This window comes from Megalops cyprinoides, chromosome 17 (genome assembly GCF_013368585.1).
Source record: "Megalops cyprinoides isolate fMegCyp1 chromosome 17, fMegCyp1.pri, whole genome shotgun sequence".
Classification (NCBI taxonomy): Eukaryota; Metazoa; Chordata; class Actinopteri; order Elopiformes; family Megalopidae; genus Megalops; species Megalops cyprinoides.
This window is the reverse complement of record NC_050599.1, coordinates 22,401,386-22,429,372: the sequence shown is the minus strand read 5'-3', so window position 1 is coordinate 22,429,372 and position 27,987 is coordinate 22,401,386. Positions and strand designations below refer to the sequence as shown.

Below are 27,987 nucleotides of genomic sequence, written 5' to 3'. Positions count from 1 at the left end.
ATATCAATAAACAACCACGGGTGGATGATCTTCTGGTAAATATACTTTATTCCATAACTTACAAACTTACTCAGTGAGAAAAGTATTTATCAACATTAAAATAAAAACCCCAGCAATAAGGGTGATAAAAAGACATTTATGGAAGCTTTCAGTCACACTGATTTCAAAATGCAGAAATTAAAGGTCTTATGAGAGAACTGAAATGGAAATGGGGCAATACAGGAATAATTGTTGTTCAGAGGTAACTCAAGAGAAACAAACTCATCAGTTTCACTCTGCACAGTAACCCAAACAAATTTCACACCTTTTAAGAGGGCAAGGGCTGAACATGTCAGTAAAATAAGCACAAGGGCTATTTTCCTGCATCTGCCTTCATTGCGGAATGAGCTAATTTGTTTCATGCTTAATTAGCAGTCTACAGACACTTGAATGAAACTGTATTTTACAGGAAACTTTAAGCTCATCAGAGGACACAAGATGCTTATGCTGAAGCTGCTACTCACGCCCACACTTCCTTGGCCGCTGTGTTAATAACGCTGACCGGATGGTGACCGGATAATGACCAGTTAATGTCTGGAAGGCTACAACAGTAACCCTCGTTCTACCATCTGGGGAAAAAAACATGGGTATGTCATACGGCCCCTGGGACAGCATTTTGCTGTCCTCTTGCTACCTCATTTGCTGCCAGAATAAACCAAGCATTCAGTGTATTGCAGTGCATGGCTTCTCCTTACAGGAGGAGGCTGTGTTGAATGAAATACATGTTCTTTAAAATGTTCTCTTTTGGTGTCAGGATAAATTGCAGTTCTGTAAAACAGTTCCCGGTCAGGAGGGAGCGTGGTCCTTGTGGCTGACCCGGTCGGTCCTCTTTGCTCTTAACCCACACTCTCCCATAAACCACCTCAGTTCAGGAGCTTGACCATGTACGGCCCCTCCAGCTCATAGCCCATCTTCCTGTAGTAGTTCCTGGTTCCAACACCTAAAACAAGAACCCGCGTCAGAAGTTGCTCTAAGATTTAGCATCAATTCAATTTAGCGACAATACAGCTTGTACAGTAGTCCTTTGCATATCAGATTGGAGATTCTGAAATGGGACTGATGCAAAGTCACAAGTCACTGAAAAATAAACAAGCAAAACATTTGGCACAAAGTAGAAATTCTGTAATAGACCAAGCTCAAACATAAAAACAGGCAAAAGTGCTTCAAAGTAGTGGCACAAGTTGGTATAAATATTTAATCACTAGGACAATACTGGTACATGTCAAGATATGTACTGAAAGGTGCCCATATTTTTGCTTTTTCCACAATCTTAAAGTGTAACTTATGTAATGCTAAGCTCTTGTCTTTGAGCAACTTAAGCCACTCTGGGTCAACTCAACAGATTCACTTTGCGAGCTGTCTGCCCCAGCAATGAAGGATCATGGGAAGGCACCAGACAGACAGGAATCACCCTGTGAACTCGCCGGCTTGTCTGTCAGAGGGGCTGCTAATCGCAACGGCGGCGGGCAGATGGAGAGAGAGAGAGAGAGAGCAGCTGGGGAGCATGAGGAGGGAGCTAACGAGGGGAGAGGGGAGAAGACAGCAAGGGGGGGTGGCGGAGCGGACCGAATCCTCAAAGGAGCCAAAATGGCGGGAGGCTGCCGGAAATGTCACCGCTCATGAGGACGAGGACTGCGCCAAAGTGAAGCAGTTTCTGACTGGCTTCCCAGTGCACGTGTCATCGCACATGCATCATGTGGCAGTGGAATGAGATGCTGAAAGATGCAAGAACTGGAACCTTCCACCAAGGATGTGGAGCATAACAGTCTCAAAAAAGTACCACACGTCAAAAAAGATGTGACGTTGAGGGTCTTAGCTTATGTTCTGGTGGTTGCTGAGAAAACAGAGGCAGAGGTGGGCTTGTGAGATGAAGCTTTTCCCTTGGTTCCCTTTTCCCTTGGGTGGTTAAGATTACAGTATATTAAGATCTCACACTGTGTTCAAAGACATCTGTTGCAGGCAACGTCCTCCTTTTTTAGGATTGTGTTAACAATTTAATAATCTTCAGAGAAAACTGGCCTCCACAGCCGGTTACACCCTGGACCACACCAGAAATGACAGATATTTTCTTGAAGGACAGACACAGAGGCTGGAACCCCATTTGATTGCATGATTGAGGGGATCACGCAGTCAAGTACGTAAGTTACATTCCAATACCATCAAGAACCAGTTTTCCTAAATGAGACTGCATTTGCATTTTAAACACACATTTTTTTTCCCCTGTGTGAATTTCAAAAACCTAACAGCTGAGGTGAAAGGGTGATACGGGCACCTGTTAAGAACCTGTTGTGACCTGTCACCTCACACGTCACATTACGTTACTGGACCATTCACTAAGAGTTAGTGCCATCTCATTAACTGCACCCTCCCGACGGTACTGAGGCCACCTCTGCTCTTCCACACTTCATTTACTGATATCCGCAGCAACTGCCATGTTGGCAAGAGTGCACCGTGTTGTAACTGCAGGGGACTAAAAGAAAGGAGGTGAAACGTTTGGCCAGAAAGGTTATGACTAGAAGATAAGACATGAAATGTAGGGCCAATGAGATTACAGCAAGAAGAGAGAAAGTGAAACTTGTGACCAATGAGGTCAAGGTGGGCTTGGCTAAGGGTGCAAACTAAGTTAGTTCTGTGCGTCATGCAGGTAATATAATGTACAGAGTTTATTAAAACACTTGAACAACCATGCGCAACATATGCATAGGGAAGACAAACCATAAACTCAAAGCAGTACAGTCTACATTCAGAATGTACTGGCGTAAAAATGTACTGGTGCAATGATCCTCTGTCTCTGTAGTCTCTTCGAGGCTCCACCTGAGATAGGTGCAATACACAAGACACAAGCGGCAGAGAGAGTCCCAGCAGGTGTGCCGAAACACATCTTACCGGAGATGACGGCGAGTTTTCCAGACCCGTGCTCCTCCCTCGCGATTCTCTCCGCCTCCTCCATCAGCATCATCCCGAAGCCCTGGAGGAAGAGAGGGTGAGGGGAATTTCCATGGGATTCATTTCCCTCCTTCGTTTCTGTCATGCAGACTATGATGTAACTGCATGCGACCCCTGGGGTCCTGTAACTGCCGAGGCACTGACTAAGCTCGGCATCTCTGCTCTTGGATCTGGGAAGAGCTACAGATTTAATTACTATCACACATTCTAACAGCTAGCCACACGAGAATATATGTACGGTGTACATATTTTCAGCGCTTCCAAACTTAGAACATAACTGTTCTCTCCAGGTGACCTGAGTCTACTGAGTCTACAGGCAGCGCAGAAGAGATCCCCCTGCTGTAATGTCCGCCTCCACCAGAGGCCAAAGCTGGGGTGGGAACAGGCTGTCTGAGAATACCAGACAACGTAAAGGAGGAGCGCCCCTGCGCATAAGCTTAGCCTCCAAAAGATCACCGATGTGGCCCCTGTCACCGTACTTCGTTATCGCCATGTTATGCTTGTTTGCGGCAGTGTAGCATAGCGGTTAAGGAGCAGGACTCGTAACCGAAAAGTTGCCGGTTCGATCCCCGCTGGGACACTGCTGCTGTACCCTTGGGCAAGGTACTTAACCCACAGTTGCCTCAGTAAATATCCAGCTGTATAAATGGATAACATTGTAAAGAACTGTAACCTATGTAAATCGCTTTGGATAAAAGCGTCTGCTAAATGAATAAATGTAAATGGTAAATGTAATGTAATCTAAAAACATATCCAGCTAATGCTATGAAAACTAAATATCTAGCTAACCTATCACTGAACCTTTACAGCCTTAACAAGCCAACTAGACATCTCTACAAACAAAATTAAAAAGATAAAACCTCAGCATTCTTTTGATAGGACAAGTGAAAATACATTAAATTCAGTTGTGGAGCAACAGACCACTGGAGGTAAGCAGTTGGGCCCTCCATTTTAGCCAGCTTAGTTTCCTTCTGGCAAAACAATAGCAACAAACTCACTAATAGAAAGGAAACAATCAGTATATGATGCAGTTTGTTGTAATGTAAATGTTTCACGATACAAAGGCTGAGCCAAGTTAAGTTAACACTGCAGTTGTGGCCCCCTGACGTACCTGGTGCTGGAATTTGCCGGGGTCCCGGCTGCTGACGGGCACCACGCTGCCGTAGACGTGCAGCTCGCGCACGATGGACACGCCGCCCTTCAGCTCGGGCCGGAAGGACTGCGCGGAGCACCTGCGCAGACGCAGCAGGCCGATCAGGATGTCCTGCTCCGGGTCCTCGTACGACAGGAAGGTCTCCCAGCCCTCGTTAGCCACGTAGTCTCTGCGCACTAGCTCCACCTGCATTAACACGAGCACACAAACACGTCGGAGAGCTCTGAATATTACACCTCTGCATGACGTTCAGAACATTGTAACGGCTTGCCTGACCGCATTCATTAGGTGGTCATAATTAAATGTCGCACCATATCACGCTGTGAGGTCAGCATGAACTTCAGTGGATTTTTTTTGGCCAAATATAATGGAATGAACTTTCTTTCGAAGATATATTCTTATTTAATTAAGGAGCATGTTAGAGGCTTTTAGCTTTTAGAGATGCTTCCAGCTTAACTGTAAACTGTAATGATGTCAGAAACATCAACCATCCATCAAATGTTCATGAGCTTAAGTGGATATAAGGCTGTTTTATGATGGCGGATGCCAAGTTACCAAAGAGGTAACAGCAACCATGAGTCTGAGTGAGACAGACAGGCTGGAAAATTGCATGTTTTCCCCTCCATGGGGCTTTGATTTACCATCTTCTCTTTCCACTGTTGTTATGAAACTGTAATTCCTTTGATATCAATGTTAAAAAAGTGACCACGCTCGTTTCCGAAATAGAAGCCAACCCGCGTCCCATGACAACCATCCCTTCTGGTGGCCCATCTGATCGCTGCCACCGGGGAAAGAGGGCGGCCGACGACCCCCGCCCATTTTAGACATTCGCTTATTCATCTGTCGTTAGCCTTGTTTAGCGACAGTGGAGACTCGTTAAGTCTAGACTGCAACAAACCCTAACAGGGGCCGTACCCTCATCTCGGACCCTCTGCTGCGGGAGTGTTGATTGCTTTTAGCTGATCATAAACACTTTGATTCCCTGTTCACACTTGCCCATCTCATAATTAAAGGGTAGCATCAGTGCACTGCACGCTACCTCTCAAAGGCACGAGTGCAGAATAGCCACTTGATTATAATTGATTGTAATTCCCTGCTACAAATGTATTTTTTTTCCTTTTGTGCCTTCAAGATGCACAAAGGTGGCTGTCCTACAACAGGTAGGCTACTTATTTTTAAATTAATGATGACATTTATCATGGATACATTAATCTCACTATTTCTCAGTTTTCTTTCTGTCTGTTTCATTACCCACAATACACTGAGAGGCTGGTTGTGGCAGCGCCACTTCTGCCTGTTAATGCACTAATAAATGATAAATGGTAAATGAAATTACAATTACAAATTACAGGAAAGAAAAGTCTCTGTCTACACATTAGGTAATGTGTAGGGGGTTGTTTTTATGTTAAATTGGCCAAGAATGTTTTTTTTTAGATGAGCAACAACACCTGGTTGTACTAATGTAATCTCCTTCAATACAAACAGAGAAGTAGATCAATGTATTCTGGTCTTTGCATTAGGGTTAGGCAGCCCAAAGCATGAAATGACGAAAGAATTTCAAATTAGGCCACATTTTTGTTACTGAAAACAAATAAAGACTTTTTCAATCTGGATACCTGCTATTTCACAGATAAGGAACGACATAATTCATTTCACATTTACCCTTTAACATGACTTTCACAAAAGCCAACTCATCAGCAGCATATCCACCAACAAAACTGAAACCTTAAACAAGGGAGCCACCTTTTCTTCTCTGAGGACACTGATGACAAGACTCCTGGGAGTGGGGGGGGTTGTCTATGAACATAAATTATAATGCGTCTACTCCTTCACCTGCGTAAGTCATTGCCTGTGGAGGCAAATCCACCATCAGCACTGCCGCCCCCCACACCCCTCCTCCACTGCTGTTGTGTCCTTATCAGCGGGGCAAGGTGTGATTTCTCCCCACGTCCGCGCTCTGCACCTCCTCTGATCCCTCAGCGGGAGGGAGGGGTTCCTCTCCGCCTCGTGCTTATGTGATCTCTCCCCCTTCATAACAGCATGGCTTGCGTGTTTGAGTTACCCTGGTATTTTTATTGACTGTGTTTTTCTGTTGCCAGTCAGCTAACATTTGACAGAAACATCCAGCAGCAGTTTATTTCAGGGTTACAGGATATCTGCACGCGTTGAAGTTGGGAGTCTCGGCATGGGAAAGCAGCACGCTTCGGTGAACAGCCTCACTCCCGTGTGTAATTCCGTGTGCGCAGGGGTTTACCTGGTACGGACGGACTTTGTGATGGATCTCCTGGATGCCCACCTCCCTGGTTCTGACATCGCGACACTGCAGAAAACGGCAGTAATAATTAATGTGTGGACCTGGGTAAGAGCTGTTGGAACATGTCACCAAGGTGCACTGTAGCCGGTGGCACGGTGACTCACCTCCGTGCCCATGTCCTTCATACGCGCCAGGGCCAGCTCCCTCAGGTTCCCGTGCTCTACCCCGGAGCTCACCAGCGGCATGGGGATGTCCCTGTAGAGGGGGGGGTCAAGGTCAAAGGTCAAAGGTCAGTAGCTGCTAACCAGCAAAGCATTTAATAGGCTATCTGGATTGGATCTGACTGAACAGCACACCACTGGTGTGGAGTTTACTACTAAGTAGCTACTACTCAAATGACTCACAATTTTATCAGCCTGCAACATATGGAGAAACAAAAGACAAAGTGCCATGTGTCATCACTGTACAGCTAGCCAGCCTGCTGCATATTTAGAAACGGTGCTTCACCAGATTGGATTGTGATACCAACAGAAGGGAAGCTTTGGCCAATGATCAGTGAAGTTATTTATGTGTGTGCGCTAGCTCTTATTTAGCTTACAGCCATTACCGGAAATATGTTTCGGCAAGTTTTCTGCAGAATTGCTAAGGCAACAAAGCACTCCTCTTGAGTGCAGGCTGAGCCCAATGGCCCGGAGACCCCACCAATGGAAAAAAACTGGCTACACTCCGCTGGAGATAGGGTCGGGTGTCGGGGAGATGGGTCGGCCAGGGTTCCGCTGTCTGGGAACCCTGCGATTTGTCAGGCGCCTGTGAGTTGCTTGGATGACGTCAGCGAAGTAGCACCTATCGTCCTATTAGCATCCACTTCACTATACTGCACCGTGGGATTTGCAGTGTGGAAAATAGCTGCAATGTCATGCTGATGTATTGGAAGATTACACTCACTTCACCCTGAGCTCCTGAACAAGTGCAGAGGTAGTCTCTCATTGATAGATGAGCTTAAGGAATACAGTTAGTGATTAGCAAATTCGGGTGAAAGAGGGAGAAAAATGCAAAATATGTTTACTAAAGCAAGCTGGCTCATAAGAGGACAGCACGTGGGTTTAACCTGTGCTCCAACTGGTTAACTAATGTCAGTTTGGTCCGCTGGTCCGTTTCAAGGAGGCAGACAGCTCCTCGGTTGGGTCTCGACCTACGTACACAACCCCCCTTGGCGAGAGGCTGAGGGCACACACTGTTCCTTCCCAGCATGTACGCAGAAGCGGTCAGGTACCAGCTGTGAGGCCTCGGCACTGAGCTGTCAATAGCCAGCGTCAATGCTCTGATGTAGAGCAGCTCGGCAGCTGCGGTTCCCTCTGGAAGAGGCGATTTATCGTCCGCCCTTTACAGAGCGCATATTAGCCCTGTCAGAGCTGCTGGAGCCCCAGCGCTGCCTGCCTTACATCATTTCCACTCCAGAGTAACGCGCCTCATTGTTCGTGGATCTTACAACCTGCTAGACCTCGCTTCACACGGCTTTTCTAATTAAACTGCTCTTGAAACTCACAGGAACTTCTGAGGAGAATATCGTCCCCACCTATTGATAACCTTACCGTGCAATTTACCAATTCAAAGCTTCCTTCAGTTCTTCGCGTAATTAAAAAAAAAAGAACAAATGAGCATAAAAGCCATTTCCTTAAACAGATTTCTGAGAGGGGTGGTTGGAGCCGAGTCCTGATTAATACAGACAATTTGCTTTCTCTTTGGTCTTAACGGCAGACGCTCGATTTCTTTGTTTCCGCGCATGCGTTTGCGTGTGTACCTGACTGCACGTCTGCGCATCTTTCTCTTGACGCGTGTCTGAAAGCCCCTAATCCCCTCTCTCCGCCTGCCTGCAGGCAGCTGATAGGGGGACTCTGCAAACCTCAGGCTCAGAGGGCTTCTCTGAGATGAAGGTAACAAGGGTGGCAGGCTAATGGAGTCCATCACCGCCTCGCATCACTCCGCGCCGACACACGCGCTCTTGGCTGTAATCCAAAGTGAGGGATCTCGTTGCAGAAAAGTTCGGGAGAGCGCCCGGCGACTTTCACGAAAGACGGATTGAAGGAGAAGGGCGATTCAAGGCGGGAGTTTGTCCCATTTGGCTGCTTACCTCTCAAAAGCAAGACAGACATCAAATGTGACTGAGCTCGCATCACCGCGGTGTCCTCTGCACTCACGCTGAAGCACAATGAATGTGAAGCTCTGATACGCTCGCATGCAGCCAAAAGCAGTTTTTCCCACACTACAAGTCCCACAGTGCACCAGGAGTGCAGACGCTGTACAGAGGATGAGCGCGTCTCCTTGACGTCAGCCGATTGACTCACAGCTGCACGACAGGTCACAGGGTGCATGACAGTGGTGAGGTGAGGGCACCCTGTTGCCATACCGACCCCCGTCTCAGCAGAACAAAGCCAGCTTTGTGCCACTGTGGGCTCCCACAAATTGTCAGCTGATGATATGGCTGGGCTCAGACCCAAGCCTATTGGCAGCACCACAATGGTGCCCAGCAATTGGATTTATAGGAAAGGTCATAGGAAGGTCACAGCAAAAATGCACCTTTATATATATATTATATATATATATACATATACATACAATGAGATTTTCAAAACATGTGTTAAGAGTATAATCCATGTCATTTTTCAAACTGACATGAGAAAATTCCAAAAGTGTAACTTTTCACTTACAACTCTGGCTTCTCTAACTAATCCAATAACCTGGTGACATAAAGGTCACCTCTTAAAATATCACAGGAAGACAAAAAAAAGATTCACCCAGGACAAACTGTTCACAGGAACTGATGAATGTCAGAGATTACTCACGGCTGGGCAAGCTAGCTGTACTTTGACTGCAGCGAGGATATAGTTATAAAGGTTCAAATTTTATCCAACACATTGTCTTTGAAATGTACTATAGAAAATGAACTTGAGAGTCAAGTGCGACAAGTTTAATGGATTTCATTAGGGCTGCAACGAATAATCGACGTAGTCGACTAAAATCGATGACCAAATTAGTTGCCAACGAATTTAATTGTTGATTAGTTGGTGACATCATTGCGTGTGTTTTTCGTGCTGACTCGGAATGCTCAGACATGTAGCCTAAGCTACGTTGCTTTACCAGAGTGAACAACAGAGATGGCAACACAATCATGACCAAAGACCTCAAAAGTGTGGCAGCATTTCACTCTTAACCCTTTTGCACGTAACTTATTTTTTATGCTCTGTAGCACACGTTATGTTACATAGTTTGTTATGTTTTCATTAGTGTTATTAAGTTTTCAGTTAGCATTTGCTATATTAATTTGCTATGTTAAATAGCCATTTCCTCAAAGATAAAACTAGCCAGAATTTTTCCAATCTAGTTCTCTAATCGCACCGGTTTTAGCATATGCGTTAAACAGCTAATCACACCGGTGTGACCGTATGCACGAAAGGATTAACTCTGCCAAGAAGGTTGTGAACAGCAACATTTGCAAACCTGACCTTGCCTGGCATGGGAGCACATCAGTTATGCTCGAGCACGTTGGCTTCCTGGATGATGAATACTCGTCTCGTTAAGTTAGTTAGTTAGCTGGCATAGCCAATGTTAATGTTAAAAGCCATGTTACTTCACGTTATGAGCTGTAACGTTTTCTATTTTGAAATACATTTTCTCTTGATCAATAAATTATTAATGACGTTGAACATACTATGCAGCAAATAATAGCCTCTTATTCACAACGATCCTGTTCACATTCCAAATGTGCCCTAACTTTACAATGTTAAACCAGAGCCCGTCTCTAAAAGCGTTGCATCGTTGTCATGGCGACGTTTATGGCTGGAGATAGTGTTGCTGCCGGGTGCACAAGCGAACACCGGAGAATTTGATACTTTGTAAATTGCGAAAGATTTCTACAACTCGTGTCTATGCGTGTGGGCCCAATGTGGGTTGCATTCGAATTAGTGAGGTTACGTTTGCGACCCATCCGAGCCTTTTGAACGGGTCCTTGGTACGAACGAAGGGATCTGAGTCGTACTTGAGAGCCGTTCTTTTTATCATTGCGCCCAAATTTCACTGCCTGCCCTAAATTCATTCAGTGTAGCATAGTGGTTAAGGAGCAGGAGTTGCAACCAAATGGTTGCTGGTTCGATGAGAGAGAGAGAGAGAGAGAGAGAGAGAGAGAGAAAGAGAAAGATATTGATTGTTTTGTGGCGGTTATGTTGTAAAGCACAAATTCACACAATGACATCAGGTCTTAATTTGAATGAGTTATGGGTTTGTTGGATCTCCATGGATGGCTTTTTTCAAAGGAAGCAGACTCCCCAGCAAGCAAGTGCCCTCACTGAATTAGTCCAACCTCAAGCTAAATTTAAAAGGCGATAGATAAATAAGAGCCATTGAGTAATTGTGTGCTTTATAATCCGAAAAGTCGATTATTCATTTCAATAATCGATAGATTATTCGACTATCAAAATAGTCGTTAGCTGCAGCCCTAGATTTCATCATTTTGAAATAAATCAAGTAGATCCTGTTTTCTTTTTTACACTCCTTCACCCCAATCCCTCCATCCCTCACCTCTGGACACGGTACACCCGGGTCCACGGCGGAACCAGGGCCAGGATCCGGGCCACCAGGTCCACCAGGGCGCTGGGCGAGTAGCTCTTGTAGCGGCCCGTCTTCCACAGCTCATACAAGCCAGTGCCCCGGATCACCAACGTGGGGTACAGCTTCAGCCCGTCCGGACGGAACGCCGGGTTCTCAAAAAACTCCTGAGGAGAGGGATGGGGTGGAGGGGCAGATCAGTCACAAGAGCAGCGGGGGTCCGTTTGACATTCATGTGATGTCTGCACTTAATCACCCTGCGTTATTGTCATTATCGCTGATATTATTCTGTTTACCTCTGTGCTTTGATTGAGCTGGCTTGTCGATTAATCTCTCTCAGAAATGAAGTTAAATGGTGATGCTGATTACGACCGACAGAACATTTTTCTCCACAAATGATGGCCACTGCTCTCATTGCACTTTCAAAATTGCAAATCAATTTATTAGGCTGCAAAATGAGAGACAACAATATTTGTAGCAAAAAAAGACAAACATTGGGTCCCCAAACATTTTGGTGAAATAAAAGCGATAATTAAAGTATTTAATATTAGTATTAGTATTGTTATTTAGTATTACCTTTGATACTGTAATTTATAAGCAATTACTGCTTGCGTGGTGTTTTTATTCCATTACTTTATGGTATCTCAGGACTAATGACAGAATTTACAAAATGATAAAATTCAATTTTATTGATGTACATGTGCTATCCCTATAAAACGAACAGTATGTCTCCATTCTGATACATACAGTGTGAAATACTGTCACCGTGTTAATTATATTCCCTTGAGCTCAGAATATGCAACACAAATATCCTATGATGAGCAAATAAGGTTGTAACATTTGTAAGGTTGGGCGGCAGTATAGCATAGCGGTAAGGAGCAGTACTTGTAACCAAAAGATTGGAGGTTCGATTCTGTAGGGGTCACTGCTGCTGTAGCCTTGGGCTAGGTACTTAACCCAGAATTGCCCCAGTAAATATCCAGTTGTATAAATGGGCAACATGTAAAAAAAAAAAAAAAAAAAACTGTAACCTATGTAAGTCGCTCTTGATAAGAGCATCTGCTAAATACCAATAATGTAATGTAATAAAATATTGAGAATAGTTACTACGACCATATTATCCCCATTTTAAATGAGAAACTGATGTGACGGTTAAACCGTGTCATCGACTGAGAATGAAACCATTATCTCAACCATAACCATCATCCATTGATTAGGCCTGGCCGTGAAGGCGGCACAAGGAAGGGGAACAGAACTATCGATCTGATACCGCCTGCCGGCCTCGCGGTCACAAAACAGCGGAACCTTTCCCTGCGCCAGGCCAAGGGCGGAACGGCGTCGTCGCTGCGCACCGCCCGTGTTCGGTTTCCATTCGCTCTGCCTCTTCCCGTAGCGGAGGGAAAATTAAAGCACGGCATCACTCCTCCTGGAGCCTGCACCGAGCCTGATAAGTGCGAGCGGGGATTGGGTGCTGCGTAATGGGATTTCTTTATCGCTCTCCTCCTGCCCCCCCCTCCCCGTGTCCCCGCTCCAGGGGCGATAGAAGTGACAAGCCCCCCGCGCTTCAGGTGAGCGAGGAGCGGTGAGCTCTCGGCGATAAACGCCGCTACGAGCCCCGTGGCGCCGGGCGGGGGGGGGGGCAGGGGGGCGAGGCGGCCCCCTTTTACGCATGAAGCTTCGCCTCTCGCTGCTGCGTCAGACCGGCCTCGCTCGCCGCGGCATCTGTTGGAGCCACGTGAACGTCCTAACAGACGCTCGCGCCGATTCAGTGACAATCCAATGGCTTCTCGGAGATCATTTCAGACGGACCACTTGCCACTTGAGCTGATGACTTCAGTGCTGCTCATTAAATACACAAACATCTACCAAAGCACCCCCACCAAAACAAAGGTCATGACAGCCCGAGGGCGGTCTGAGGAAACTGTTGTTTCTGAGGTCATCTGGTTCTGTTTACATAAAAGGAGATCATTCCATATTTGAACCGCATGCAGCCTTCACCCAGTGTAAATTATTTTGCAACATTGCTTTGATGTCCTCTCACCATCACACAGCACACTTCTTAAGGCTTAAGACCCCACATTAAAACTTCGCGGCTCATTAAGCTGGCTTTTTTCAAGCACTAAAGCAGTCCTACAGGGAGAGAGCATCGCGCTCATTTATGGGGTCTGTAATGTCCAACTTTTTCAGGGGGCAAAGATATACGGCTCACGTGGACACAGAAAACAGGCACAAATAAATGGGCTCGATTAATACAGTTTCAATACAACATGCAGTGAAGTTGTGGTACCTGAAAATGGAAGGATTATGTATAAAAATGTTGTAATTTCTGAAAGGTTCATCCAATATAGATGAATAAATACCATTAGACTAGACAATTTGAATTTTAACCCCATAGTAACCCCATGTATCATTCCAAATACAAAGCGCTTTGAACTTTGAGAGTGCACTACAACACTATGACACTGTAGGGGTTCACTGCAGGTGTGATTGCTACCTACTCTTTGGGTAGGAGAACTAATGAGAAAATTTTATGGCAAAACTAAGGTACAGAAAATAACTCCCAAAGATAGAGACACAGATAAGTGAACAATTTTGAAAAAAAGATTTTGAGATAGATCAGTCTGGAACAGTACTGAAACGACTGAATGCCAGATGTGCATTAGCTTCCAATTCCAAGGTTCCCACAAAGGAATATTCACAAAACAAACTCTTCCATTTCTCCCCCTTAAGCAATGGATGAAACTGGAGTTCATTATGATGTGTAAATAATGACTCACAGCAAAGAGATATGCATTTAATCATGCTTACTCTGGAAATATATGAAATCAACGGAATAGCTATGCATTATTATAGACTCTCCTTTATGAAAACTGGTGGTGAAAGCAAATAGTTTTATTATGTGTTAAATTACAAGTGTTTGAGTACTGGTTTGAGGAATCTATTAGTGATATTATGAGCAATTATTCTCGTCCCCACTGGCCATCCTTTGACAGGCAGGAATATATTAGGAATACATATTCTCACTTCAGGACAGCTACCTGTGGACTGGCCCGAGCCCACTCCCTTCTGGTCCAACTGACTACAGTACATCGGGACACGGACGGACCCATTAGTCATAGCTGAACTGCGGGGCGCAACAGACTGACCCCAGAACAGCGAAGGCGCTCCGCTTCAGCAGAGCGTGGAGAGGAAGGGCAGGAGCAGGGCAGAGTTAAAGAACTTACGTTGGACGAGACTGACTAATAAACCAAAGCTCTGCGCTCAGCAAAAACAGAGGTGCCAGCCCCTCCCTTCCTGTCAATCGCCTCTGGGTTGCAAAAAAAGAACAGAAATCATCAACAGGTAATCGTGTGTTGAATGAAATATTAAACCCGTGTTTGGCTTGGCACTTTAAAGGTGTGGAGGAGGACCCCCCCTCCTTTACTGGAAAGGGCCACGCTTATTTAAATGGGACAGCTGGAAATATTTGGACTTCACATGCTCGCCGTTGCCAGACAATTTGCAAATGTGCCGCGCACATAAGGAGACTCATCCTCTCTGCCCTGCAAGATCAACAGCACAGCTGCATTTGATATTCAAATCCGCGTCCTGTGCTGGGCTCTGAAATTTCTGCTGTGCAAATCAATTCATCAATCTGACACATGACCGGCTTTTAAGAAAAAAAGAACATAGGAAATAAAGCAGATCTTCAAATACCAGCAGCAAAGGAAGCTTTGTAAGCACAGTCCAAGTCAGTTTTTGCAATATATTCAGATAATGAGATGATATATATTCTATCAGGATATGCATTTCTTAGATCAGTATACATTCCCTTCAATCTGTAGCTGGCAAGATAGTTTAGGAAATGAACCAAATGTGTAAACAGTAAAGTACCACCATTAGAGTCCAGTTTCAATGATTTTCTTTCCTGGTTTATTATTTAAAGAAATAACCTGTACGTTAGGTCATGTCAATAACACGTACAGCATGAATGTAATATGAGATTTTGCCGATTTGTATTCTCAGTTTATTATAACTATAACAGTCTGTAGTTACACTGAAAGTCTAGCTATTCTCCTTATTAAATAAATTAAAATTCTTACAATTCGTACACATTCATATTGCCTGGTGCTTTTACTAACCCAGTTTTGCTAAGATTGCTATCCCCTCCCCCTTCATTGCCCTCAATGCCTGTTAAAGACTGCAGTGGAAACGCTGGTAACACCAGCAACGTCACCAAGAGAACCGCAAACTCCAGCAGGGTTCCTCTTAACTACTATTCATCTCGCTCGCATGAGCTGGAGCCGCCGAGTGTTTCTTCTTGCCTCGGTAATGACCCCCGCTGTAACGCATAACACTCATTGCACATTATAGATTCCGCAGTAATGTGAGGCAATCTTCCACCACGGGGGCACCGAAATGCCCATTAAAACCAATACTGCAAATCGCATCTCCGAAGCTTCGCTCCGATTCAATTTTCGCCCCGCTGACTGGTTATTATCGGCTTCTGTGCAAACAGAGGAATTACGCTGGAGCATTTTTAATCTGAGGTGCACCGCTGATGGGTACAGGGGCTGCTGACTGTGGCGTGGATGCCTCAGAACCGAAGACAGCAAGACGAGGCTCCGCTCGGAAAATGCCGGTTTGAGGATGACATCACAGAGTACAGCAGGCCAATCAATTACCGGCGTCTGAGAGTGAGCCCACGGCGTTATTCAGTGAGAGTGAGGGACGGAGAGCAGCTGGACACAGCTTGCAACAAAGAACTTTCTTATTTTCTCATCTAAAGCCTAGAAAGATCCAGAAAACACGTTTCCTTTCTCAAGTGCTGTCAGGGATTCAGAACAACTTTATGTGGCAGCAACCTTCCATAATACGTGTTTTCATTTAAATGATGAATATCCTCTGTAAAAATACAAAGCAGCTGAAGAAAAATGGCAGCCATAAAAAAATGTTTTAAACAATTTTAGAACCTACAAGACCTACAAATCCGCACTGTGCTTCTTCTAGTACACTGAATGCCAAAAGTAAACAAGTTAAGTCATTTCCTCAACAACAAATATAATTTTGATGGTAGTGGAATACATACTTTTAATTTCTGGGTAATCACTGTCAACTTACTTTCAGCAATTTTTTTTACATCTTTTTTTATTAATTCTTTAATTTTTACTCCTTGTTCTGCTAGTGTTTCTGTCTTTTGTAAAACACTTTGAACACCTTGTGCTACATTAGTGTACATAAGTTATTACTATCACAAAATGCAGCTGTGTTGTGGTGATAATCAACAGAGAATATGACAATGTACTTATTTTGGGAGTGAGAAATGTATTAGAAACCATTTTTATACTGCAGGTACAAAGGTGAAGGACAGGTATAAGTGAAAATATAGGACAAGGTAAAAGTGAAGGTACAGATGAAGACATAATAAAGGGTAAAGGTAGTGGGAAATGTACATGAGCTAGTATATTACATTACATTATTGGGACTGAGCAGACACTCTTATCCAGAGCAACTTACATAGGTTACAATTTCTACATGCTATCCATTTATACAGCTGGATATTTACTAAGGCAAACTTAGGTTAAGTACCTTGCCCAAGGGTACAGCTGCAGTGCCCCACTGGGGAATCGAACCTGAAACCTTTCAGTTATGAGTCCTGCTGCTTACCACTATGCTACACTGCTACCCCTGTAAAGGTGAAGGTTTGAGAGAGCGTACAGAAAAAGGTAAAGGAGAAGGTGTAAGTGAGGGTATGGGAGAAGATCAGGGTGTAAGAGTAGGAGGGTGTGTGATGGAAAGTCCAGGAGAAAAAAATGAAAGAGTAAAAGTGAAGGTATCGTGTAGGAGAGGGTACAGGTAAAGCCATTGGAGAGGGTAAGGTGAAGGTACAGGTGAAGATACAGGAGAGGACACAGGTGAAGGTGTAGGAGAGGTCTGGATGAAGCACTTACGATGAACTGCTCCACGTCTCGCTCCATGCCCACGTTTGGCAGGTCGGGCATCATGTGGGCCACCACCTTGAAGCCGGCATCCTTCGCCAGGTGGAAGGACTCGCACACCGCTCTCACCGTGTGGCCTCTGTGCCAACCGACACAAAGCCACCGTCACCAAGGGGTAACAGACGGGGAGTCTCAGCCAGACAGAGCACAGCCACATCAACACGCAAACAGTCTGCCATCACAGCATGTACCCACTAACCCGTACCCACAATCACACTGGACCACACAGAACTGAAGAGTCTGGGACTGTCGTATTATAGTATACTTGGCTTCTGTTTAGATTGCACAAGTTAACTTGTGGTAGGGCTTGAAGAGTGTTAAGACAGTCTGGGAGTGCTGTTAGCCTGGTCTGACACTGTCGCTCGTTTAAATTGAATGGATACACTTATGTTCTATTGTGATGGAAGTCGCTCTGGATAAGAGCGTCTGCTAAATGCATGTAATGTAATGTTATGTACAGAGAGCAACCACAGCTGCAGCTCGCGCACAGCCAGGCTCCTGACCCCGGCGCTCTGACCTGTTGGTGTCCCGGGCCACGTCCTCGTACACGCTCTGCACGCCGATCTCCAGCCGGGTGCAGCCGTAGCCCAGCATGTCGCTGAGGTGGCGCTTGAGGCAGTAGTCCGGCCGCGTCTCGATGGTGATGCCCACGCACTTGGTGTTGCTGCGCTCCGAGTACCTGAGGGAGAGTTCGGTCCTGTCAACCCACTGCCATCGACCCACCGCACGCCCGCAAAGGGGTCACCGAGGGGGGTCATCTAAGCACTCTCGATTGCTCTGCAGCAATCATCGCCCGGAACGCAGATGCATCTCATCCCAGGAAACTCCCACTCGCCCTCACTGCACTGGCACATAGCACCCCACTCTGTTATAGACTCTGAAGACGCAAGGTCCCTCTGGGAGCCATATCAAGGGATTGTATTGTAATTGCTTTGGACCTGACCCCAGAGGACAAGCAGGGAAATAACGTCCATTGCTGACACAATGAGGTTCATTTTTGTTAATAATCTGTAAGGCTCATCTTCACAAACACCCCCACTGTTTGAACTTAATGCAGTTACAGAGAACATGATGTACAGAAAAGAGAATTATAAGAGCTCCTAACTGAAATATGGAGCACTCTGCAGCTACTACTGTAATCGTGTCTGTTTGAAAAGTTCGAGTACGACTGATGAACTCCCAGGTAATATTAAACTGTTGTATTTGATTAATATTCATTCGGTGACCACAATAATAAAGACTTAAATCAAAATACCCCCCAGCCTGCACCACCGCTCCTGCGCAGAGGCTCTCTGTAGGGCAAACATCTGGGCTCTGACAGTGGAAAACGAAATGTTGCACTGCGTCAGGCAAAACGGAATTCACTGCTAGCCGCTCAGACAGTGGAACATCATTCAGATGCTTAACTGCCTTCCTGACAGCTGCAGACTTGCAGGTATGGAGATGGAGTGATGGGAACATGGTTCTAATTTAGTCACTCAGTGTTGCTGAATCACAATCTGAGACAGGTACTGATACGTTTTTGCCAGTGCTCAAACACCCCAATGGCAGTGCAGGTGTATAACAGATGTGCCATGTGTGTGACAACACAGAGGCTGACACGGCTCTACACATTTTGCTGACCTCTGCTGCTGAACGTGTAAAGGCAAGTCTGCTGTTGTTTGCGATGCAAGGAATAGTGCTGGATCCTAGTGTTGGACAGCGCAAACAGACACAGACTGTCTGAGGCAGGGGATGAATGACTCATTCTGATAGCATATCTATCTCCTTCTGTGCCCGATGGGCTAAGCCTGAAGAGCAAGGCCCTGTTGGCGAGAGTGCTTCTACTTGGCATATTGGCAAGTCTTTTCCGCAAACTCCTCAAGTGCTCAAGTATATTTCATTGGTAAAAACGTATTTAATCAGAATTTAATCAGAACTGTGTGACCGCGCTGTTCGTCACGCTGTGAGCCTGGCCCTGAGGGCGTTATTGCAGCTGCAGGAGCTCGATGTAACGCAGTGATACCTATGATAGCCATTATCAGGGTCACGGATTCTGTGAGAGGTGAACACTGTGTGGAAAAATGAGGCACAGAGTCCTACTGAAAGTGGCAGTGAATGCCAAATTCTTTTTAAAGTGTGTTTAGTTTTTGCTTTAGCTTCCCCCCCACCCAACTTAAAACTGCTAAAAGGACTGCAGTCGCACTAGAAGTTACTCAGTGTCACCGATTAGAGGAGATATGCATCTCCACTGACATCATCTGAGCATCTTGCAGGCTCCTGATGAGGCACTAGGGGGCGCTACAGGAGCAAGATGAAACCCCATCCTACCCCAGCGGTGTGAAGCAAATTGCGTCACGCTTATACAGACTCCTGGTCAATGAAGTCAAATAAAATTCTTTAGACTCAGACTGGGTCTGAGCTTTAGGGCTTAGTTTAGGCAGAACATGTGCCTGAGCTAGCTGACCCCCTTGGAAGATCTCCAAATATTTAACATTTATGAGTGACTGAAACAGTCCAACAAAGACTTCTGTTCTGCACAAAGTTTTCCCATTGAGATCTGTGCTACAACATGCATCTTCAGAGTTGTAACTTTTCGAGGGCAGATAGACACATCATGTTCAAAGAAGACTGAACAGTAATCTCATAATCTACTGTTTCGAGTCATTTCAATTAAGAACGGGTCAGCTCCCCTTCCAAATCCTTTCTCAGTTCTTGGATTTCTCTTGGTTTCTCAAGTGAACCAGAAAACATATTTGACTGAAGATTCACACCAGCTGAAACGCTCCCCCTTCTGTAGTGAAGTGACTGACAAACAAAAAAAGCAATCTGATCCCCTTATAGCTTGGATTAGTGTTTCATGAGCCTCTGTCTGCCCATCACAAAACAACAAAATGAACACAGACTTCCACTGTGACAATCAGAGGAACACCCATCACTGTCCCTCCCTCCTTCTCTCACACACACACACACACACACACACACACACACACACGCACACACGCACACACGCACACACGCACACACGCACACACACACACAAAGCTCCCTCTAACCCTCTCAGCGAAGATAAGAACGTTCTCTGGAATCGAACCCGTGTCCTCCCGCGTTACTGGCTGATTAGCAGCCGGAACAATTACCCTAATCGTGTCATCTTAACGAAGCTGCTGATAAACAGCGTGGGCCCAGTAATCCGGGGGACCTCCGCCTACGAAGGCCATTGTTTCTTATCAGGCCTGGAAAATAAAGACACTGACAAACAAACAAAACTCAGCCCCTCCGGGGCCGAGCTCAATTTCCCATCTAACAATCTTGTTTCCTTTATTTCTTGTTTTTTTGCTTTTTCATCTTTGTCAAACCTTCCCCAGCTGAGACAAAGTTTTTCTCCCGACCCTGGTGCTGCCTAGTCCCTATCCCTCTGAGTACGGACCAGGCAGGAGGCCAAATTACCTTTACCTGCTGTTACTGCCAACTACACTGTTACTGAGCATACCCACACCAAAGTGTACCCACAACCACTCATCAGAAAGGAGAGGAAGAAAGTTCCAGAAAGTTGCTCTGAAGGTGACAATGAATGCCACTCTTCCCCCCTTTGACAATTGTGCAGTCATCCCGCCTCAATCGCATAAAAATGAGTGTAACAATTATAATATGATAAAGACCGTGGAGGGAGAACTGCTCCAGATGTTTTTTTTTTGCTTCTGTCTCCTGGCAGAGCACGTTCCCAGTTGCGGATCTCCACTTTCGGCAGCTGGCCTGTGTGGGCTAAGAGGGGGCAGATGGCGCGCCCCGTCCCAGCTATCAATTGCATTCAGTTACCTGGAGCCATACCGCTGAGCAAACATGCGCTGGACCATTGAAAATGACTAAAGAGTCGTGCTTCCCGTAAACTAGCGTGGGAATGACATCTGCGCGTGAAACACGCTGCGGTTTTACAGGGGCCCTCTGACGGGGAATGGCGGCGGGAGCGGGCGATGACAGCTTGCGTGGCAAACGCCAAAACCTCCACCGAATAAAGCTCCCACGATTCAGAGCGCCCAGCGCAGCCATTAGGTCCTTTCACGGAGCTTCACAGAAAGAGGCAGCTGCGTCTCCGTCACGAGGGCGGACTCCGGGGGGGAGGTTAACGAAACGTCCGGGGGCCCGTCTCTCGCACCGCACGCCCCTAAAAACGGGGGAAGGGGGCGTCTGGAACCTCCGACCATAATCGTCTCCAGCTCCTTTGTGGCGGGGAGCTGGGAGGGGCCGAGGGGGAGGGCGCCCCCCGCTGCCGCGCTTTCGGGGAGAGGAAGCGCGACTTGGCCACCCTGAATGGCGCCATGGCCTGACTCATGCGCAGAAATGCCAAACCGGCTGCACTTCAAGCTAAGTGCACTTAAAAGCCCCTGTGCCCCGCCCGTGCCACTTCTCCGGGAGCAGCTCTCCCGGCTTCCTGCGCAAGTGCCTCGGCTTTGTGCTCAGCCGCGGCCTTACGTGGGCCGCACCTCCCTCCAGAAGGGCACTTTAACCCTAGCGACGGAGAGCTCTGCTTTTCGGCAAGAGGAATGGAGAGGTATTCCATTAACCAGGTGTAGGACTCTATCTTAGCTATTTTGTCTTTCCATCTCCTTCACCCTCTATGTGGGAAGGATACGTTTTGACAGCAGACAGCGTCAGGCCACTGGGTAAATGATAAGATTATCGGTGTAAACAGCGTGCTCGTTTTTAGCGGTAACACTTTCCAGTTGAATTCCTTCTTTTGCGATCACAGGGGGGTGTAAACAAAACTTTTCTGATTCCTATCTCGGGGAAAAAAAAAAAAACAAGTCTGACTCCGTGGCTGTGTGGAGCATACTGGATACACAGTGCCCTCTAGTGGACAGCTCTCTCCTCGAGGAAGAAGCACTTGCCGAGGAGGGGAATGACAATACCGCACTAGCTCTGAGGAATACAAGTAATTCAGTGTCCCGATAATCCTGATTCACTCTTGGGAATTTTCCACACACTGTGAAGAGAGCTATTTGTGTGGTGATGAAAAAAATGTGACTCAGAGACACTTTTCATGGGCTGCTATGGGCAGATACTTGTTTCTGTTAATAAGGTTCAGGGTAAAATCTGACTACACTGGAAAAACATGAAGGACAAGATTTCAGAGCTAATGAAATGGTGCCTTACGTTTAAGAGCTTAAGAAGTTTAACGGCAGGAACAGGCCACTCAGCCTGATGAGGCCCGTCGCTTGGCCTGCAGCCTGAGAGCGCACCCTCTCTCCTACCTGACGGCCTCGGCCACGCAGTTGGAGGTGTGTCCCGACAGGGCATCGTGGAGGTTCCTGATGAAGTAGTCCCTGTACTCCTCGGGGAGGGCCATGAAGGTGCCGCCCATCACGATGAACTCCACCTTGTCCACGCTGTGGCCCAGCTGCTTCAGCTGCGCAGAAAAGGACACGGAACAGTTAGGGTGCACAATGTTTCTCGATACAACAGGAATGCAGCACAATGCTGGTGTAAAGACATGACAGAGTGCATCGCAGATGGGTGTGAAATGGCCTGAAATACCACAAGGAGCCCCAACTTATCCCCTTTTACCTGACATAAGATACAGAATGCTAAACCAAAAGACATAACACGCTAAAGTCTGAGGAGACCCTCCTGAAATGGATCATTGCTTGTTTTATATGCAGACTAATAAGTGTGACAAGTCAAGACTATTCAAATTTGACAGCATTTTTCCAATACAAAATCTAAATATGAACTCTACAGATTATAAGACAGATATACCAAACTTCACTAAATTACAGTTCATTATCTAACTCAGACTGCTTTTTATGTTTGTTGGTATATTTTTAGTGAGCTATTGTTTTGAATTTGTAAACGCTACTGGAACTTCAGTCAACCCACGCCGCCATCCTGAGGCAACTGCCCGGCCAGCCAAGCAGCTGTTGATTTTGAAAACACTGCCCCATTAGCTAATTAGCCCGGCATCTAGAAAAACCCTCAGGTCAGCTGAAGTACTAATGTTGCTGCTGAGTTCTAAAGTTGTTTGTTGTATAACAACAAACACATTCTTCAATAACTAACAACACACACAATTCTTTGTTGACTTTGTTGACAAAAAAATTCCAGTACCACTTTAGCTATCAACTCTTAGCATTATCAGATACAGAAGTAGCAACTGTAGCCAGCTAGTCAACAGTCCAACTTGCTGCAATTAGCCAACTAGCTACACGTTACTTTCAATATATCCATTATACACTTCCACAAAGGAAGCTAACAGACCCAAGAGAAGTGAGTATAAACACAACACATATCCAAAGACAGTGCTCAGTGCATTGGCTAGACTAGAGGCTTCCTTTCAGCACTGGAAAACGCAGTGACAACAAAAGGCATATATATTGCTTCAGGTCTATTTGTTAATGGAATTAGTGTTACATAAACTCAGCAAGCAAACTGTATAAAGCTGATCATTAGCTATATGGCTAAAAACAGCCATTAGTTATTTTGGTTTGCTAAGCTTGTTTGCTAACTTTTCCCCTTCCATGAGTTTAAAAACAAGGCCCCTTGTTTCTTCAATATAAGTTGCTGAAAAATCCTGCTGTTTGGAGCAAGACAGAAAAGTTCAGACAGGAAATGCCTTGACACCTGGTTATGAGAATTGTGTCATAAACATGAGGATACATAGCAAAGCTTGAGGAGTTTCATCTTAATAATGCCTTCATCAAAGGCTAGTAAGGCACTACATTAAAAAAAAATGTAAAAAAAAACATAGAGCCCGATAATTTGTGTAACCAAACACAGACACACACTCACACAAGTACACACCCACACACACTTGCACAAAATAACAGACATTCCAGCTACAAATTCATTTCCGTCCCGGTACTCCCTAAATTCCAGCAGATCAGTGGAATGTGACAGAGGAAAGTGCTTTAGCACGGTGACCACAAACCACCAAGTGAATGAACACCGAATAATGTCCCTAGGTAAAATTCTGACATTGGGTGTTCTGAGTGACATTATACAATGAACAAAAATGTATTGTATCTTAAAGACTAGGATTTCACAGAATTTACAGCACAAGTGGACAGAAAACAACTTTCTTTGAGGTCTATGGCCCACCCACATGCCTGACTCGCCAGTCACGCCGGTACCTATAGGGTCCTCGAAAAGGAGCGTTCGCGATCGTGAGCACACGCGGGTACCCCCAGGCGGAGAGGGTCATGAGCATGCTGGACACCCACCTGCTCCACGCGGTGCCGGGTCTGCAGGTAGGGGTCGTAGCGCGCCCGGATGGCTCTCATTGACGTGGGCTGAGGGACCGCAGAAAGGACAGGCAACGTTAGAGGGCGGCTAACGGTCGCTAACTCAGACACAAACAACACTCAAGTGTGGGGGACGATGGGAGAGACAGATAAGTGCCATCAAGAGATGAATTAAAAAGCAAGACATTCTTCTTGACGTAGGCTGGACTGATTCAGGGCCTCGTGAGAAGAGCATACAAAGGAGATGTGGTGGAAAGGTGACTGCTTACCTCATAGCCCGTGTACGACTGGGTGGAGTATTCAAAGTCAGAGTCTGGGCCGCCTGGACAGTAGCTGAAACGGGGAGCAAAGCTTACTGAAAAGTCTAACAGAAACGGCTGTTCCACGTTCAAAACTAAGGGTGCAGCACCAAAACAAACAAAAAGCCTAATGCCACTGGGTTTCATTGCTCAAGAATTCAAGCAGAATCCAATCACGATTATCCTAATTACAGCATTTTCCTAAAACCCCATATGTGGGAAATGTATTCACCCACGCTGTCAGCACCCGCTAACAGAGACTACGTCTGTAATATAACCATTGTTTAGGCCAGCATCATTTGCCGTGCCGTTTTCTCCCGTGGCGACGCGACGGCTGAAATAAAGAGTAATTTGCGAGCAGATGAGCGGCGTGCTGGCGTCCCTTGTGCGTGACAGGGAGCAGATGCCCGTTTGGGTTAGGCATTACTCACACACAGATGTTCCCTGTGAAGCTGATGTGGGGGCAGCGGTGGGGCTTGCACATCACGGCGACAACGGCAATCTGTGCGGAGAGACGCAGAGACGTGCGTCAGCCACACACGCGCGCACACCTACGCACGCACTCACACGAAGACACTCACGCACATAGCACAGGTGAACAGAGGGAAGGTACCTACCCCATGCACAGACGCACAGGTGAATGGAGTGAAGGTACCAACCCCATACAAAGGTACGTACACAGATGTGCAGGCGAATGGAATGAGGCGGGCTACCTACCCCACACACACACAGACACACAGGTGAATGGAGCGTGGCAGGGTACCTATCCCACGCACGCACAAACACACACGCAGACACGCGGACAGACATACAGGTGAACGGCGCATGGCAGGGTACCCACCCCGCTGGCCGTGCGGATGGGCTTGGCTTTGAGTTTGGGCAGCAGGGCCCGGCGGTAATGTGGCGGCACGGCGGCGATGATGTCCACCAGGCGCGGCTGGGCCGACAACCCGTACTTGGCGGAGGTCTTCGTCTTCACTCTGAGAGGGGCGGGTACAGAAAAGAGACAGCAGAAAATGAAGGCTGTTAACACTGTCAGGAGAGAGGAAGCAAGACCAGCACTGACACAGCGCATACATGGAAAAGAACCTCCAGTTAATTTCATTGTCTGCTTGTTAATATTAAAGAATGTATCATTTTCTTCTTTATGGCACTTACTCTTTCAGTATGACACTGGTTATTGTAGCATCATTTATATTTTCATGTTCATCTGGCAGACTTGCTTATCGAGAGCATCTTACAAAAAGTACACTCAACAGGGTTCTGCATGCAACATACACATCATTAAAAATAAATTAGATAAATATACAGATAAATCATTTGTGCCATACTTGTAATACAGTGCCATTGTGAGGAACATTTTCAGTCACCAAGCTTGCACTGCCACAAGCTTCTACTGTCACAAAGTTTTGACCACAAAGCATTTTGCTGCAGCAAAGGCTTGTATTGCTTCTCACGCTTGCAGCTTACATCCCACTAGCTTTTACCACAGTGTTAGGAGGGGGAGGGGCCAGAGTTTGGGGAGACAAGATGCAGTCTGAATATGTGGGTTTTCAGCAGTATTATGTGAAGGACTGACATATTACAGTCTATGGTTTTCTGTATGTACTGATGGTCATGTGGCCTTATTATATACACTACTGTACCTTTACACTGTAAGTCACTCTGGATGAGAATGACTGCCAATTTGCAAAATTTACATGTAAATGTAACTGCTTATCTCCCCTTACCTTTGAACTCTCACTGTGTATTTTATGAGGTACACTCAGGCAAACTATCATTGAGAAGGGGGGTCGGGGTGTCACATGACTAGTGCCAATCTCTGCATTGCTGACAGTGTGGGAAATACTCACTTGTTGAGGTTGATGTCCTTCCCCTCCTCGTGGGCTTCCACCAGCTGCTTGATGACATCAGCGATGGTCATCATCATCAGCTCTGCCCGGCTGAGTTCGCCTGAGGAGAAAAGGCAGAAGGGACATACTCAAGACTCCTCCACTATTCATAGCTCTGACCAATCAAAGGCAAAACACTTAGCATAATATTAACCTCTATGGATGACAAAAAACAATATTGTTGTGTCACCAAAAGGTAGTGTTGAGTTCAACTGGCAACTTTTGAGTCGTAAAAACTACACAGCAACAAAACACTTTAGTTATGGAACCTGACTCTGATGATCTCAGCCTATATCCTACAAGGCTGTAGAGTATAATCTGTAGGTTTCATTCACCCCATCAAATCAACTTGATAGCAAGCGTGTTCCGTTGACTTGTTTGTTGTTTTGCAACACTTGGCATTTTGTAATACTTACATTTTATCAAGCAAACTAATCCTGTCTGGTGCAATTACAGGAACCAGTTTTAGGAAACACTGATTCAGGTAAAGAGGACTGACAATCTTCCTGAACTACAACCAATCAAAAGCCATGGGGAGGCTTTTTTCCTATCATATTTTTTCTTATCAGCTATTTCCTATCAGACAAACAACCACAACCTCAAGTATAACTGAGATGGCAGATATGCCAAATTAGGTGTTAGTGGGACATACACAGCACTGGGAGTTAGGAAATTAGGCAAGAGACTCTGAGGCCGGAGTCCTTGGAAATATTTCTTTATGTACAGCCTAACCTTGTTCAAAAACACAGAATTCACGTACAATGACATAAGGTTCTACAATGTATTTCCACAATTACTGTGTATTCTTTTTCATTATATATCATTTCAGGGCAGGTGCCTTGTTGACATTCCCTGGCATCTGAGACTTGAATGTAGCACATAAAGTCTGAGACCACACGGTCTTAACACCGTAGGATGAAAACACACAGGACCCAGTCCCATAGGTAACGTGCAGCAAATTCCTTTATGTAACTTGGCTTCACTTTCCACTTTCTGCTATTTTTATTACTCAACAGGTAATAACTGTTTTGTATATGGATGTAACTTGGTGGCTTTACATTTAATGTATGACGTATGACGGTGTTATTAAGCATTGCTAGAGGTATGCTGTTCACTCTAATTTATAAATGACAATTTAGACTTCACTGACTGCATATCACAGAAATAGACAGAGAACAAACGCTTGCTACCGCAGGTAGCTAATTAGCTGAAATTGATCTCGTTTATCGAAGCTCTTCAGCTAACCAGTAGGTTCGATGAAAGTAAGATGTCATGTCAGCATCTCGACAGCTAGCTAAATGTTGCGAGTTGCAACAAGCCATCATGTGAAAACAAATCCGGATTAAATAACGTTAAGCCTAAAATTACAACAAAAATTAACTAGCAAGCTAGCCTGACAGCTAGCTAGCTAATCCAAATATCTTCTTCCCAGATGAGTTTACTTACTTTTCTTTTTCGGCTTCCCCATTTCAGTGGTTTTCTATATGTTATAAATAAATTCAAAACAAATAATTTAGCGAATATTAGCAAACGAGACACATCGTACTAATATCAGTTTTATAAAACATCCTGCAGTCCAAGCAACATGCTTCGAACCGTAAACTGAC

General features: G+C 45.6%; 1 protein-coding gene across 1 annotated transcript; it reads right to left on the bottom strand.

Moving 5' to 3' along the window:
• Positions 1–33: 33 nt before the first annotated feature.
• elp3 (elongator acetyltransferase complex subunit 3) lies at positions 34–27,987 on the bottom strand. The gene is made up of 15 exons (XM_036550044.1): positions 27,827–27,987; positions 26,342–26,441; positions 25,330–25,468; positions 24,920–24,990; positions 24,459–24,522; positions 24,169–24,237; positions 22,204–22,358; positions 17,490–17,651; positions 16,925–17,051; positions 10,968–11,161; positions 6,557–6,647; positions 6,393–6,458; positions 4,097–4,324; positions 2,926–3,007; positions 34–979 (listed from the first exon to the last, which is right to left on the bottom strand). Exons 1-15 carry the CDS (start codon positions 27,846–27,848, stop codon positions 903–905), a joined length of 1,647 nt encoding a protein of 548 aa, XP_036405937.1. The 5' UTR covers positions 27,849–27,987; the 3' UTR covers positions 34–902.

Coding starts and splice junctions, on each gene's coding strand:
- elp3 (XM_036550044.1), bottom strand. CDS start 27,848: ATGGGGAAGCCGAAAAAGAAAA. Junction 11,162..16,924: donor GAGACGTGGAGCAGTTCATC/GTAAGTGCTTCA, acceptor CCCTCTCCTCAG/GAGTTTTTTGAGAACCCGGC. Junction 4,325..6,392: donor ACAAAGTCCGTCCGTACCAG/GTAAACCCCTGC, acceptor GTGTTAATGCAG/GTGGAGCTAGTGCGCAGAGA.